Source organism: Carcharhinus amblyrhynchos, unplaced genomic scaffold (assembly GCF_965287045.1).
Source record: "Carcharhinus amblyrhynchos unplaced genomic scaffold, sCarAmb.v2.hapA scaffold_39, whole genome shotgun sequence".
Classification (NCBI taxonomy): domain Eukaryota; kingdom Metazoa; phylum Chordata; class Chondrichthyes; order Carcharhiniformes; family Carcharhinidae; genus Carcharhinus; species Carcharhinus amblyrhynchos.
The window spans coordinates 8237382-8252116 of record NW_027649780.1 but is presented as its reverse complement, the minus strand read 5'-3'; the positions used below and the strand labels follow the sequence as shown (position 1 = coordinate 8252116).

The following is a 14735-nucleotide window of genomic DNA, read 5'->3' as shown; positions in this document are numbered from 1 at the left end:
AGAGGTGTTCTCAACATTATATTGGCTTTTTTGAGTGGTAACCTCATCACTAAAGGGGAGTCTCAAAGGGTTAATAATCACAGACGTTGCAAAATCACATAAGCGGCAATGGGACGAACCACAGATCTTTATTGAAGTAGACTCAGATAAGCATTGAGGCCTGGTTACAAGAGAGACAACCCCAGAGTATAGGTTTATCTAACAAAGCCTCTTAGTTTCAGAGAATTCATGAAATCAAACATCTGGACATGAGAGAGATAATGGAAATGTGGAGTTGAGGTTACAATCAGATAAGCCATGATTGTACTGAATGGTAGAGCAGGCTCGAGGGGCCAGGTGGTCTAATCCTGCTCTTAATTCATATGTGATCACATCCTTTATAATAAATTGTAGCATTTTCCCTCTACTGATGTCAGGCTAATGGGTCTGTGGTTCCCTGTTTTTTCTCTCTCTCTACTTACAGTAAGAAGTGTCAGAACACCAGGTTAAAGTCCAACAGGTTTATTTGGTAGCACAAGCTACCCCTTCATCAGGTGAGGGGCGCTGCCCCTTCATCAGGACTTGCCTGATGAAGGGGTAGTGCTCCAAAAGCTTGTGCTACAAAATAAACCTGTTGGACTTTAACCTGGTGTTCTCAGACTTCTTACTGTGCCTACCCCAGTCCAATGCAGACATCTCCACATCATGGCTATTTTCCTCCTTAAACAGTGAGGTTACATTTACCGATCTGCAGCAACCATTCCAGAATCTATAGAATTTGGAAAGATGACCGCCAATGTATCCACTATCTGTACAGCCACCTCTTCCAACACTCTGGGATGTAGATCATCAGCTTTTGGGGATTTATTCAATTTCAATCCCATTAATTTCTCCAGTACCACTCTCTCACCCATACTAATCTCTTCCAGTTCCTCATGCTCACTACTCCTTTGGTTCTCCAGTGTTTTTGAGATGATTTCTATATCTTCTTCTGAGAAGGCAGACACACATTGTTTAGTTTCTCTGCCATTTCCCCATTAGAAACTCTCCTGTCTCTGCCTGAGATAGACCCACATTTGGCTAATCTTTTCCTTTTCACACACCGATAGGAGCTTTTCCAGCCGGTTTTTATGTTTCTCACCAGTTCGCTCTCTTATTCTATTTTCTCTTTCTCAGTTTCTTGGTTCTCCTTTGCTGAATTCTAAAATAAATTCCCAATCCTCAGGCTAACAACTATTTTGGCCACTTTATGAGACTCTTCCTTTGATCGAATTGAATCTTTATCTTTACGGTTGCTGCACTTTTCTGTCGGATTTTTGTTCAATGAAGGAATCTATATTTGATGTCAATATGTAATAATTATTTATATTTGAGAGATTGACTGTCTACCATCATGGTGGCACAGTGATTAGCACTGCTACCTCACAGCGCTAGGCATCAAAGTTTGATTCCCGCTTGGGTCACTGTCTGTGTAGAGTCTGCACATTCTTCCCATGACTGCGTGATTTTCCTCTGGGTGCTCCAGTTTCTTCCCACAGTCCAAAAGACGTTCTGTTAGATGCACTGGCCATACTAAATTCTCCCTCAGTTTACCCAAACAGGTGTCAGAATGAGTCGATTACAGGGATTTTCACAGTAACTTCATTGCAGTGTGAATTTAAGCCTACTTTAATACATTACATTAATAAAGCCTACATTAAGAAAATAAGTACATTTTATTATTATTTCCCAGCTGTGACAGCTAATGTACCCCTCATAGTTTGATGGTTTTTTCTGCGAGAAACACCCAAATGGATTAAACAAAAGAACAATGTAAACAGCACAGCCCATCTTCATGGCAACATGGCATGTTTTGGGACATTCCAAACAGAAATAGGAACAAAATATTTTCTAACTTCCTAATACCCTGTCATTCTGTGATACTTGTGAAATTTGAAACCAGGTGTTCGCAACAAGGTTCAAAGAGAATCAGCCCACTGGAGGCAAAGTTGTGCGACTGGTCAGTCCAGCAGAAAGAACCCCTCTGACTCTCCCCACTGACCAACTGCAAGAATGAACAAAATGCAGTTCTAGATGTAATTCAGAGCATGAACAATAATAGCATAATCCAACCCCTGTAATCACTTGTGAATTTTTTGGTGCCTTCGCAGACGAGAGGCATCACTGAATCCCTTCCTACATTGAGAGCAAGTGAATGGCCTCTCCCCACTATGAACTTGCTGGTGAGTCTGTAGGTTAGATGAATCACTGAATCCCTTCCCGCACTGAGAGCAGATGAATGGCTTTTCCCCAGTGTGAACTCGCTGGTGTCTCAACAGGTTGCATGAAAGAGTGAAACCCTTCCCACACTCAGAGCAGGTGAATGGTCTCTCCCCAGTGTGAACTCGCTGGTGTCGCAATAGCAGGGTTAACAAAGTGAATCGCTTCCCGCACTCTGAGCAGGTGAAGGGTCTCTCCCCAGTGTGAAACTGCTGGTGTCTCAACAGCTGGTGTGACAAAGTGAATCCCTTCCCACACTGAGAGCAGGTGAATGGTCTCTCCCCGCTGTGAACTCGCTGGTGTGTCCGCAGGGTGGATGAATCATTGAATCCTTTTCCACATTGAGAGCAGATGAATGGCCTCTCCCCAGTGTGAACTCGCTGGTGTCTCAACAAGTTGCACAAAAGAGTGAATCCCTTCCCACACTGAGAGCAGGTGAACGGCTTCTCCCCAGTGTGAAATCGCTGGTGTCTCTGCAGGGTGGATGAATCACTGAATCCCATCCCACACCGAGAGCAGATAAATGGCCGCTCCCCAGTGTGAATTCGCTGGTGAGACTGCAAGTGGGCTAACTGAGTGAAATCCTTTCCACACTGAGAGCAGGTGAATGGTCTCTCCCCGGTGTGAACTCGCTGGTGTGTCTGAAGGTGGGATGATAGAGTGAATCCCTTCCCACACTGAGAACATATGAATGGTTTCTCCCCAGTGTGAACTTGCTGGTGAGTTTCTAAGGTAGATGAACGACTGAATCCCTTCCCACACACAGAGCAGGTGAATGGCCTCTCCCCAGTGTGGCTGCGCCGATGAGCTTCCAAGTCTGATGGGGATCTGTATCTCTTCCCACAGTCCTCACATTTCCACGGTTTTTTCATATTTTAGATCTCCTTCTATCTCTCCAGGTCAGACAACCAGTTAATCACCTGTTCACAACGAAAAACAAGTACAATCTCCCTGTTGTGAATGATGTGATGTTTTTTCTGGCTGTGCAATTGGTACAGCTTTTTTCTGCAGTCAGTTCACTGGAACATTCATTGGGGTGTTGCTTTGCCTGTCATACTGATGTTTAAAATCTTTTGAAGCTGACAGAATAGAGAAACATTTCTCCTTCTGGAATCTAAACTGATGATTATCAGGTCCCAAGGAATCGAATAACTCTCTCAGATCTAAATGTGATGATTGAGATTTCTGTCTGATATTCCTCCGCTTCTAATATCCTGTGCAAACAATTTACAGGAGTCATTACAGTCAGTACAGGATTGAAATTCAAAACAGACAATTCTAGTTGCTATGCAACATTCTTTCCTTTCTCATTCCCAAAAGCTGTAAATCTCTATCCCACACACTCTCCCTCCATTCTCACTCTGCTGTATCTAATATTCACCCTCTCAATTCTCCTGAAGGTGCTAATTGAGTCTGGTTGACAGATCTATGCTCTCTGCTTCCTGTCCTGGACACAGAGAGCTGAAAATCTTCACATTGGTTGCCAGACAGACACATGTCAAAATTCCTGCACTAAAAGTGTAATGTCCAGGACATTATCACTTGAGTGGGCGTGGAGCAGAGATTTGAGGAAGATTGATACTTAGGCAGGGAGAGCATGATCTGGAACTTGTGCCTATGAGGATGGTGGAACAACAGATGATAAATAATTTCAAAATGAAACTGGGTGGGAATTTGAACGAAATAAAACTTGCAGGAAATGTTGATATAGAGATTGAATAGGACTGATTTGGATAGTTCAACAAGATGTGCAGGTTAGGTTGACTGGCCATGCTAAATTGCCACTTAGTGTCCCAGGATGTGTGGGTTGGGGGGATTAGTCGGGCAAATCCGTGGGGTAACAGGGATAGGGCCTGGGAAGAATGCTCCGTTGGAGAGTCAGTGCAGACTTGATGGGCCAAAAGGCCTCCTTCTGCATTGGACTCTATGACTCGAGTCACCCAATTAGCTCCTTCTGTGCTGCGATGACTTTATGACTGGAACTATATAATGTAGCTGCAGTAATAATTACAAAACTAGAAATAATAAGAAATGGAAAGGGAAGAAAAGGAAGTGTTTTACTCACAGACGCTGGCGACCTGAGTCTGTCCGAAGCTCAATCTTCATTTGCGCAAAGCCCGCACTCTGATTGGCTGGGGGACCAGACTCCTTCCGGTCCTTCAACTCTTCCCATTGGTCAATACCTCAGCATTAAGGTTCGAGGGTGGGCTCTTCCTCGAACATGCGCATGTTCCCCCTCCCTTGGACATGCGCAGTCCCTTCAGTTGCTGCAAGTCCCCAGTTTCCCCCAGAATGTGGAAAGAAATGGAAAGGGGGAAACATTGATTTCCTCCCAGATGTTGCACAGAGGAGGAAGTTTCACTCTGAAGCTCACTGGCCAACCTCCACGTTGTGATGTCACAATAGAGCGCTGCCTGAATCAGCCAATAAGAATTACTCTGCTCCGCGGTGACGTGTCCGGATTCCAGTGCGCAGGGCCGGGCGCGCGGATCCGGGAGTCCGCCCCCACCCATTGTTCCCCTCCCCCTCCTCGAGCCAAGGTTTCCAGACAAGCGGCTGGCGGCTCCGGCCAGAGCGAGAAGCCGCTCGGTGGTCTCCCCCTCCCCCCGGCACAGGACGGCGCATGTCCAAGGGAGAGTTGAAGCCGCGCATGTGCGAATCAGGGTCCGCCCTCTGACCTGCTTGCTGAGATGTTGACCAATGAGAAGAGTTGGAGGACCGGAAGGACTCTGATCCTCCAGCCAATCACAACGCGGGCCTTGTGTGAATGACGATTGAGCTTCAGACAGACTCAAACTTACAGGACTCGAACCTGGTCCCCGGTGATGAGTGAGAATGAGGGAGAGTGTGTGGGATGGAGATTTACAGCTTTTGGGGAATGAGAGAGGAAAGTATATTCCATAGAAACTATGGACTGTAGACTATAGACTTGTCTGTTCTGAATTTCTGTGCTATACTGACAGTGATGAATTTTATAAATTTGTTTTACAGGATATTGAAAGAGGAATCACAGGCCGAAATCTCATGTCTAGATCTGACAGAGACCTGAATATCATTGGCCATTGACTCTAGAAGGAGAAATAGTTGTCCAGTCTGTTGATTTGAAACAATTTCAACCATCAGTGTGACTGGAAAAGCACCAACACACTGCCACACTCGAGTGAGACTGTTCGAGTGCACTGACTAAAGAGCTTTAACCAGTTACACAACCTGGATAAATATCACACCATTCACAGCGGGGAGAGACTGTACTCGTGTTGTGTGTGTGTCGACGAGGCTTCAACTGATTGTCTACCCAAGAGACAGGCAAGGACACCTGCACCATGGAGAAACCATGGAAATGTGCAGACTGTGGGAAGGGATACAGAGTCCCATCTCTGCTGGAAGCTCATCGGCGCAGCCACACTGGGGAGAGGCCGTTCACCTGCTCTCACTGTGGAAATGGATTCACTCTGTCATCCCACCTGAAGACACACCAGCGAGTTCACACTGGGGAGAAGCCATTGATGTGCCCTCAGTGTGGGGAGGGATTCACTCAGTTATCTGGCCTGCAGGCACATAAGCGACTTCACACTGGAGAGAGACCCTTCATCTGCTCTCAGTGTGGGAAGGGATTCACTCAGTCATCCCATCTGTGGATACACCAGCGAGTTCACACTGGGGAGAGGCCATTCGCCTGCTGTCAGTGTGGGAAGGGATTCACTCAGTTATCCAGCCTGCAGACACACCAGCGAGTTCACACTGGGGAGAAACCATTCACTTGCCCTCATTGTGGGAAGGTATTCAGTCAGTTACCTGCACTGCAGATACACCAGCGAGTTCACACTGGGGAGAGGCCATTCATCTGCTCTCAGTGTGAGAAAGGATTCAGTAATTCATCCAACCTGCAGACACACCAGCGAATTCACACTGGGGAGAAGCCATTTACCTGCTTTCAGTGTGGGGAAGGATTCAGTCATTCATCCAGCCTGCGGACACACCAGCGAATTCACACTGGGGAGAAACCGTTCATCTGCCCTCAGTGTGGGAAGGGATTCAGTCATTCATCCAGCCTGCAGACCCACCAGCGAGTTCACGCTGGGGAGAGGCCATTTATCTGCTCAGTGTGTGAGAAGGGATTCATTGACTTATCCAGCCTGCGAACACACCAGCGAGTTCACACTGGAGAGAAACCGTTCACCTGTACTCAGTGTGGGAAGAGGTTTAATCAGTCATCTGCCCTGCAGACACACCAGCGAGTTCACACTGGGGAGAGGCCATTCATCTGCTCTGTGTGTGGGAAGGGGTTCACTCAGTTATCACACCAGCAGGCACACCAGCGAGTTCACACTGGAGAGAGACCATTCAGCTGCTCTCAGTGTGAGAAGAGATTCAGTCGGTTATCCAACCTAAAGGCACACCACCGAGTTCACAGTGGGGAGAGGCCATTCATCTGCTCTAAGTGTGGGAAGGGATTTGGAGTTTCATCCCACCTGCTGAGACATCAACAAATTCATGAGTGATTCCAGGGGTTGGATTCTACTGATTTTGTCACTGCTCTCAATTACATCTAGGACTGCATTTTGTTCATTCTCACAATTGATCAATGGGGACGGTCAGAGAGTTTCTTTCTGCTGGAATGGCCGGTCTCATGACTTTGACTTCAGTGGGCTGATGCTCTTTGAGTCTTGTTGCGAATCCTTGGTTTCAAATTTCACAAGGATCACAGAGTGACAGGGTGTTAGGAAGTTATAGAGGTATAGAGATTTACAGCATGGAAACTGGCCCTTTGGCCCAATATATCCATGCTGCTCAGTTTTTACTACTAAGCTAGTCCTAATTACCTGTATTTTTTCCATATCCCTCTATACCCATCTTACCCATATAAATGTCTGAATGCTTTTTAAAAGACAGAATTGTCCCCGCCTCTAATATTGCCTCTGGTAACTTGTTCCAGACACTCACCACCATCTGAGTGAAAAATTGCCCCTCTGGACCCATTTGTATCTCTCTCTCACTTTAAACCTAAAACTAAAAACAACAAACATATTGATGAAATGATTCGAGAATAGAGCCAATGTTTTTAGTCTGGATGATACTTCATAAGAGCTGTTATTAAGGGTCATCCAGTATCAAAACTTTGGCTCCATTCTTCACAGGTGCTGAGATTTTCCAGCATTTTCTGTTTTTGTTTCAGATTCCAGCATCCATAGTATTTTACTTTTATGATAAAATGATTTGGTCTGATTGGAATCCCCACAACCCTCCCAAAAAACAGAGGGAGCAGTGGAAAAGGGAGAAAAAGGACAAGGATAATAAAGTCTGGGTTCTGAATCTCCGAGCCCATGTAGAATTAACAGAATGCGTGAACGATTTAGAAAGAACAGAAGTTACTCATCCCTAACAAAAACTATTAAATTAATTAGGTTCAGGAAGTGAACAAAAAAATTAATAGATGAATTTTAAAATCAACTTTGTTTTGTTGTTAGAGAAGTTTTTTAAAATTATGTAAAAATGACGTAAGTGTGTGCCAAATTTCTTCTCTCATTACCCACCCCTTTAGATTCTGTAGAAAAGTTAACCTTTCAGCAGACAGTTGATTTAGTCATAGAGTCATGGAGGTTTACAGCATGGAAATGGGCCCTTCAGCCCAACTTGTCCATGCTGCCCCTTTTTTAACCTCTGTGCTAGTCCCAATTGTTCACATTTGGCCCATAATCCCTTGATACCCATCTTACCCATGTAACTCTCTAAATGCTTTTTAAAAGACAAAATTGTACCTGCCTCTACTACTACCTCTGGCATCTTTTTCCAGACACTCACCACCATCTGTGTGAAAAAAATGCCCCCCTGGACCCTTTTGTATCTCTCCCCTCTCACCTTAAACTTATGCCCTCTAGTTTTAGACTCCCCTACATTTGGGAAAGAATGTTGACTATCTAGCTGATCTATGCCCCTCATTATTTTATAGATCTCTATAAGTTCACGCCTAAGCCTCCTACGTTCTAGAGAAAAAAAGTCCCAGTCTATCCAGCCTCTCTTGATATCCAAACCATAAATCCCCAGTAGCATCCTAGTATGACAGTGTGAGTTAATGCAACTTGCATTCTAATCAGTATTCTGTAAATTGTGTGTGTCTTTATATGCCTTTCTCTGACCAGAACCTTCCACACACCTGACGAAGGATCACCGTTTCCGAAAGCTTGTGGGATTACTATCAAATAAACTGGTTGGACTTAAAACTGGTGTTGTGAGACTTCTTACTGTGTTTACACCAGTCCAACGCCAGCATCTCCACATTCTCTCCTGGACACAGAGAGCTGAAAGTCTCCATGCAGGCTGCCAGACAGATATCTGTCTATCTGACTGGATTAACAATGTGTGGAATGTACAGACTTGGGGAGCAATGGGCGTGGGCGGGGGCGGGGCTCCCGGGTCGGAGTGCCTGAACCTGGAGACGTCACTGCGGAGCAGAGTGATTGCTATTGGCTGAGTCAGGCAGGGCTCCATTGTGCCGTCACAATGACTCAGAGGGGCGTTCCCAGCACACACTGTCCCATTGGCAGCAATATCACTGGTTACAGAAGCAAGACACTGCGGATTGGACACCAGCTCAGCGCGGCTGGCGGTCAAAGCCCCGCCCACCCTCACGTGGGCTCGGGTTCCGCCCCCTCATTGTCGACATGCGGGAGATTGACCAATGGTAACGCGTGGAGGACCGGATGGGAGCTGGTCCTCCAGCCAATCAGAGCCTGGGCCTTGTGTCAATCCCTGCACGGAGCTTCCATTCCTGCCCAGCAAAGTTGCTGCTGGTTCCTCTCCCTGAGTGAAGACTGAGCTTCAGACAGACTCAAACTTCTCCTGTCTGCAACATCTGTGAGTTAAACGCTTTCTTTCACCTCCACCCCCTTTCCATTTCTTTTCTCATTCTGGGGGAAATTGGGGACTTGGAGCATCTGAAGGGAAAGGGAGTGAATCCAGGGAGAGTGTAGCCTCTGGAAAGGTTGGCCCAGGTCTCTCTCTCTCTCTGAAACTCATTGACATCCTTTGCTCCCTCAGCTTGACACATTTATTTGTCTGACTAAAAGGATGGTCTGTTTTCTAATGTTGACAATTAAAGGGCCGTTTTCCCCAGGAGATGGCTGACATTTAAGGGGAGAGTAAATTAATATTGTGCACATTAATCATAGAATCCCTACAGTGCAGAAGGAGGCCATTCGGCCCATCAAGTCTGCACTGACTACAATCCCAAGCCCTCTTTCCTGAACCCCTCAGATTATCCTGATAATCCACCTGACACTAGGGTCAATTTGCCATAGGCAATCAACCTAACCTGCACATCTTTGGATTGTGTGAGGAAACCGGAATACCTGGAGAAAACCCACACAGACACGGGAGAATGTGCAACTTCACACAGACAGTGACCCAAGATCAGAATTGAACCCGAGTCCCTGGCGCTGTGATGCAGCAATGCTAACCACTGTGCCATCGTAAGGCCTAGCCTTACTGATCCGAATGTGTCAGAATTATGATCAGTAATTTCATAAATGTGATAAATGATGAGGAGCAAAGCCTCAGATTATAACAGGGTGCAAATGGGTTGGTTAGATGAACTGAGCAATGGCAAATTCAATTTAACCCTGGAAAGTATGACATAATTCATTTTGGGAGAACTAACAAGACAAGGGAACATACAATGAATGGTTGGTCCCAGGAAGTACAGAGGACCAGAAGAATCTTGGGGTGCATGTCCATCAGACCCTGAAGATAGCAGAATAGATTAATGAAATGGTTAAGAAGGGATTTGGGATACTTCCCTTCGTTAGCTGAGGCATAGAATATAAGAAAAGGAGGTTATGATGGAGTTATGCACAATACACAGCTAGAATACTGTGTGCAAATCTGGTCACCACACAAGAACAAGGACACGATTGGGTCCTAGCATCTTGTCCGCCCTTAGCCACTGAATTGAAAATAAGTGAATCCGCTCTGTACATTCCACACATTGTTAGTCCAGTCATATAAGAACATAAGAACATAAGAACATAAGAAATAGGAGCAGGAGTAGGCCATCTAGCCCTTCGAGCCTGCCCCGCCATTCAATAAGATCATGGCTGATCTGTTGTGGCTCAGTTCCACTTTCCTGCCCTCTCCCCATAACCCTTAATCCCCTCTCTTATCAAGAACCCATCAACCCGCTTCTTAAAAATATTTAGCGAGGCAGCCTCCACCACTTCAACGGGCAGAGAATTCCAGAGATTCACCACCCTTTGAGTGAAGAAGTTCCTCCTCAACTCCGTTCTAAACCGCCTCCCCTTTATCTTGAGGCTGTGCCCCCTAGTCCTACTGTCTTTTTTGAGCGGGAAGAGTCTCTCCACCTCTATCCTATCCATCCCATTCATCATCTTATACGTCTCAATGAGATCTCCCCTCATTCTTCTAAACTCTAACGAGTACAAGCCTAGTTTATTCAGCCTCTCCTCATAGCTCAATCCCCTCAACTCCGGTATCAGCCTAGTAAACCTCCTCTGCACTCCCTCCAGGGCCAAAATATCCTTGCGCAGGTGCGGCGCCCAAAACTGCACACAGTACTCCAGCTGCGGCCTCACCAATGCCCTATACAGCTGCAGCAAGACCTCCCTACTTATATATTCAATCCCCCTCGCTATGAAGGCCAGCATCCCATTCGCCTTCCTGACCACCTGCTGCACCTGCAAGCTGGGTTTTTGCGACTCATGCACAAGGACCCCGAGGTCCCTCTGCACCGTCGCCTGCTGCAGTTTTTCGCCACGTAAGTAATAGTCCTTCCTACCATTATTCCTACCAAAGTGGACCACCTTGCACTTGCCAACATTAAATTCCATTTGCCATTTCCTGGCCCATTTGCCCAGCCTATCTAGATCCTTCTGCAGACTCTCCACACCCTCCGCACAATTTGCCTTTCCCCCAATCTTGGTGTCATCAGCAAATTTCGACACCCTGCACCCTGCACAGATATATAGACATATATCTGTCTGGCAGCCTGCATGGAGACTTTCAGCTCCCTGTGTCTAGGTTCGGAAGCAGTTCACATAGATATGTCAATCAGTCTGAATGAGAAGCTTCAGGAGAATTGGGAGGGTGAATATTAGATACAGCAGAGTGAGAATGGAGGGAGAGCATGTGGGATGAAGATTTACAGCTTTTGGGGAATGAGAGAGGAAAGAATATTCCATAGAGACTAGAATTGTCTGTTCTGAATTTCTATCCTGTACTTACAATAATTACTTTTGTAAATTTCTTTTACAGGATATCAGAAGATGAGGATTTACAGACAAATACTCAAAACAACATCACATCAACATCTGACAGAGTCATTCAGTTTATCAAGACTTGAATATTATCGAGAATTTGATTCTAGAAGAAAAAATGTTTCTCTGTTTTTCTGCTTCAAAAGTTTTTAAATGTCTGTGTGACTGGAAAAGCACCAAGACACACAAACACACCCCCGAGTGAGAGTGTTCCAGTGCAGAGTATGGAAAGAGCTTTAATCAGGTGCACAGCCTGAAAATACATCACAGCATTCACAGCAGGGAGAGACAGTACCTGTGTGAGATTTAACTGATTGTTTAACCCGGAGAGCCACAGGGACACCCACACCATGGAGAAACCATGGAAATGTGGGGACTGTGGGAAGGGATTCAAAGTCCCATCTGATCTGGAAATTCATCGACGCAGTCACACTGGGGAGAGACCGTTCACCTGCCATGTGTGTGCGAAGGGATTCAGTCATTCATCCAGTCTGCAGAGGCACCAGCGAGTTCACACCGGGGAGAGACCGTTCACCTGCTCTCTGTGTGAGAAGGAATTCACTCACTCATCTGATCTGCAGACACACCAGCGAATTCACACTGGGGAGAAACCGTTCACCTGCTCTCAGTGTGGGGAGGGATTCACTCGGTTATCCAACCTGCGGACACACCAACGAGTTCACACTGGGGAGAGACCATTCATATGCTCTCAGTGTGGGGAGGGATTCACTCAGTTATCCCACTTGCAGACACACCAGCGAGTTCACACTGGGGAGAGGCCGTACAGCTGCCCTCAGTGTGGGAAGGGATTCAGTCATTCATCCACCCTGCGGGCACATGAGCGAGTTCACACTGGGGAGAGGCCGTTCACCTGCTCTCAGTGTGGGAAGAGATTCGCTCAGTTATCCACCCAGCTGGCACACCATCGACTTCACACTGGGGAGAGGCCCTTTATCTGCTCTCAGTGTGGGAAGGGATTCAGAGTTTCATCCCACCTGCTGAGACACCAGCGAGTTCACATTGGAGAGAGGCCGTTCACCTGCTCTCAGTGTGGGAAGGAATTCAGAGATTCATTTACCCTGCTGAGACACCAACACATTCATGAATGACAGTCCAGGTTGGATTCTGCTGTTATTGTTTCTGCTCTCAATTACATCCAGAACTGCATTTTGTTCATTCTCACAGCTGGTCAATGGGGAGGGTTTCTTTCTGCTGGACTGGCCGGTCTCACAACTCTGCCTCCAGTGGGCTGATGCTCTTTGAGTCCTGTTGTGAATACCTAGTTTTAAATTTCACAAGGATCACAGAGTGACAGGGTGTTAGGAATCATCAAATCCCTACAGTGCAGGAGGCCATTCAGCCCATTGACTCTGCACAGACCACAATCCCACCCATGCCCTATCCCCATAACTCCATGCATTTACCTTAGCTGGTTCCCCCTAACACCTAAGGGGCAATTTAGCATGGCCAATCCACCTAACCTGCACATCTTTAGATTTGGAGAGGAAACCGGAGGAAACACATGCAGACACAATGAGAATGTGCAAACTCCAAACAGACAGTGACACAAGCCAGGAATCGAGCCCAGGCTGGAAGTTAAGAGACATTTAGTCAGCATTTCTGTTTGAAAACCCCCCAAATGCCCATCCAATTTCCTTTGTAATTGTTTATTGTCTCCACTTCCTCCACCTTCACAGGCAGCGAGTTCCAGGTCATTACCATTCACACCATCACAATATTCTTCCTCACTCTTGTCCACCTCTATCAAATCTCCCCTCAGCCTCCTTTTCTCCAAGAGGAACAACCCGAGCCTGACATCAACAATAAACAACAGAAAATGTTAATACCTGAAATTAAATGGGAATGTTTAATTTCTGTTTTAAAGATTTGTGAATATACTTTCCTGGACAATAAAGAAATTGGAATAATGTGGTTGAATGGAATATATCAATTTGGTATCCACCTACAGTCTAGTGAAAGTCTGGAATGTGTAGCTGGAAATCCCTCCCTAACTGCACTGTGGGTGTACTTACACCTCAGGCATTATTCAGTTGACTCTGCTGTGGGAGTGGAAGAGGAACATTCATGTACAGATTGTCAAATTACCCCTTCATCTCCCATTCCAGAAACACCATTACAAGATTTACCAGTGGTATTATACAGGTCACAATGCAACCGCAAATCTCCTGACAGGGCTCTGTATCATTAAAGACATTAGTTTTCTTGTATTTCTGTCCTGATGGGGGATTGAAATTTAAGGTTAGGAGAAGTGTTACAGAGTGTTCTTCTCAACCTTTCTCCCTTCTGAACACGTGAGGGCTTTGGGCAGGGTTTCAGTCTGCAATTCCAGGCTGGTTTTAATGCTCCTGTTTCCTTTTGTTTACCACTGTTTTTTAAACTTTGTTATTTATTTATATCCAGAACATTCTGCTTTTAACAACACATTTGACTTCCTTATTTGTGGACTGAAGTTCCCACAATGGGAAAGCAGCCAGATTAGTTAAATAGACAGCCCGAATTGTGAGACAATTAAAGAATAAATGATTCATTACTACACATGTTAAAAAGGCTGGAAATGTAAATTTGAACACAAAAGTTTATAACTTTCAGAATTATAAACATTAAGAATGGTTAAAATGCTGTGGGGATTATAAGATGTTCCCTTCTTAGGATAATAGAATAAAAAAAAATCAGGTAACGAGACTTGTTAGGATGGCACGGTGCCACAGTGGTTAGCACTGCTGCCTCAGAGACCTGGGTTCGATTCCCAGCTTGGGTGACTATGAGGAGTCTGTGTGTTCTCCCTTTGTCTGAGTGGGTTTCCTCTGGGTGCGCCAGTTTGTTCCCACAGTCCAAAAGACATATGGGTTAAGTGGATTGGCCATGCTAAATTCTCCCTCAGTGTATCTGAACAGATGTCGGATTATAGTGACTAGGGGATTTTCCCAGTAACTTCATTGCAGTGTTAATGTCAGCCTACTTGTGACACTAATGAGTAAACTTTAAAACATTGTTAACATTGATTGAAGGGAATGAATAGGCTCCTGTTCAGATGTCTCAACAGTGACTGATGTTAACCAATTAATAGTCGACACTCAGGCTACCCCAAGCTAACAGATATCAGTTGAGAGAATTAACTGTCTTAAAATTCAGACAATGTGTGCAATTATCTAAAAACCAAACCAATTTCAATATTGACAAGTTATAGACCAATTGGCTAATTTCCAA

At 45.6% G+C, this 14735-nt stretch overlaps 3 protein-coding genes across 3 annotated transcripts in view; 1 reads left to right on the top strand and 2 right to left on the bottom strand.

Moving 5' to 3' along the window:
• LOC145363601 (uncharacterized) overlaps window positions 1-14735 on the bottom strand; it is a 37139-nt gene that overhangs the window by 18563 nt on the left and 3841 nt on the right. The gene's annotated exons all lie outside the window — the stretch shown is intronic.
• LOC145335577 (uncharacterized) overlaps window positions 1909-14735 on the bottom strand; it is a 31852-nt gene continuing 19025 nt past the window's right edge. Inside the window, 1 exon segment of the mRNA XM_080181384.1 lies at window positions 1909-3055. Coding sequence (XP_080037510.1) covers window positions 2100-3055 — 956 coding nt within the window. The 3' untranslated portion in view covers window positions 1909-2099.
• Window positions 4930-13439, top strand: LOC145363636 (uncharacterized). Its single transcript, XM_080218826.1, has 3 exons — window positions 4930-5129; window positions 5230-6728; window positions 11849-13439. The coding sequence occupies exons 2-3, from the start codon at window positions 5562-5564 to the stop codon at window positions 12614-12616; spliced, it is 1935 nt and encodes a 644-aa protein (XP_080074952.1). The 5' UTR covers window positions 4930-5129; window positions 5230-5561; the 3' UTR covers window positions 12617-13439.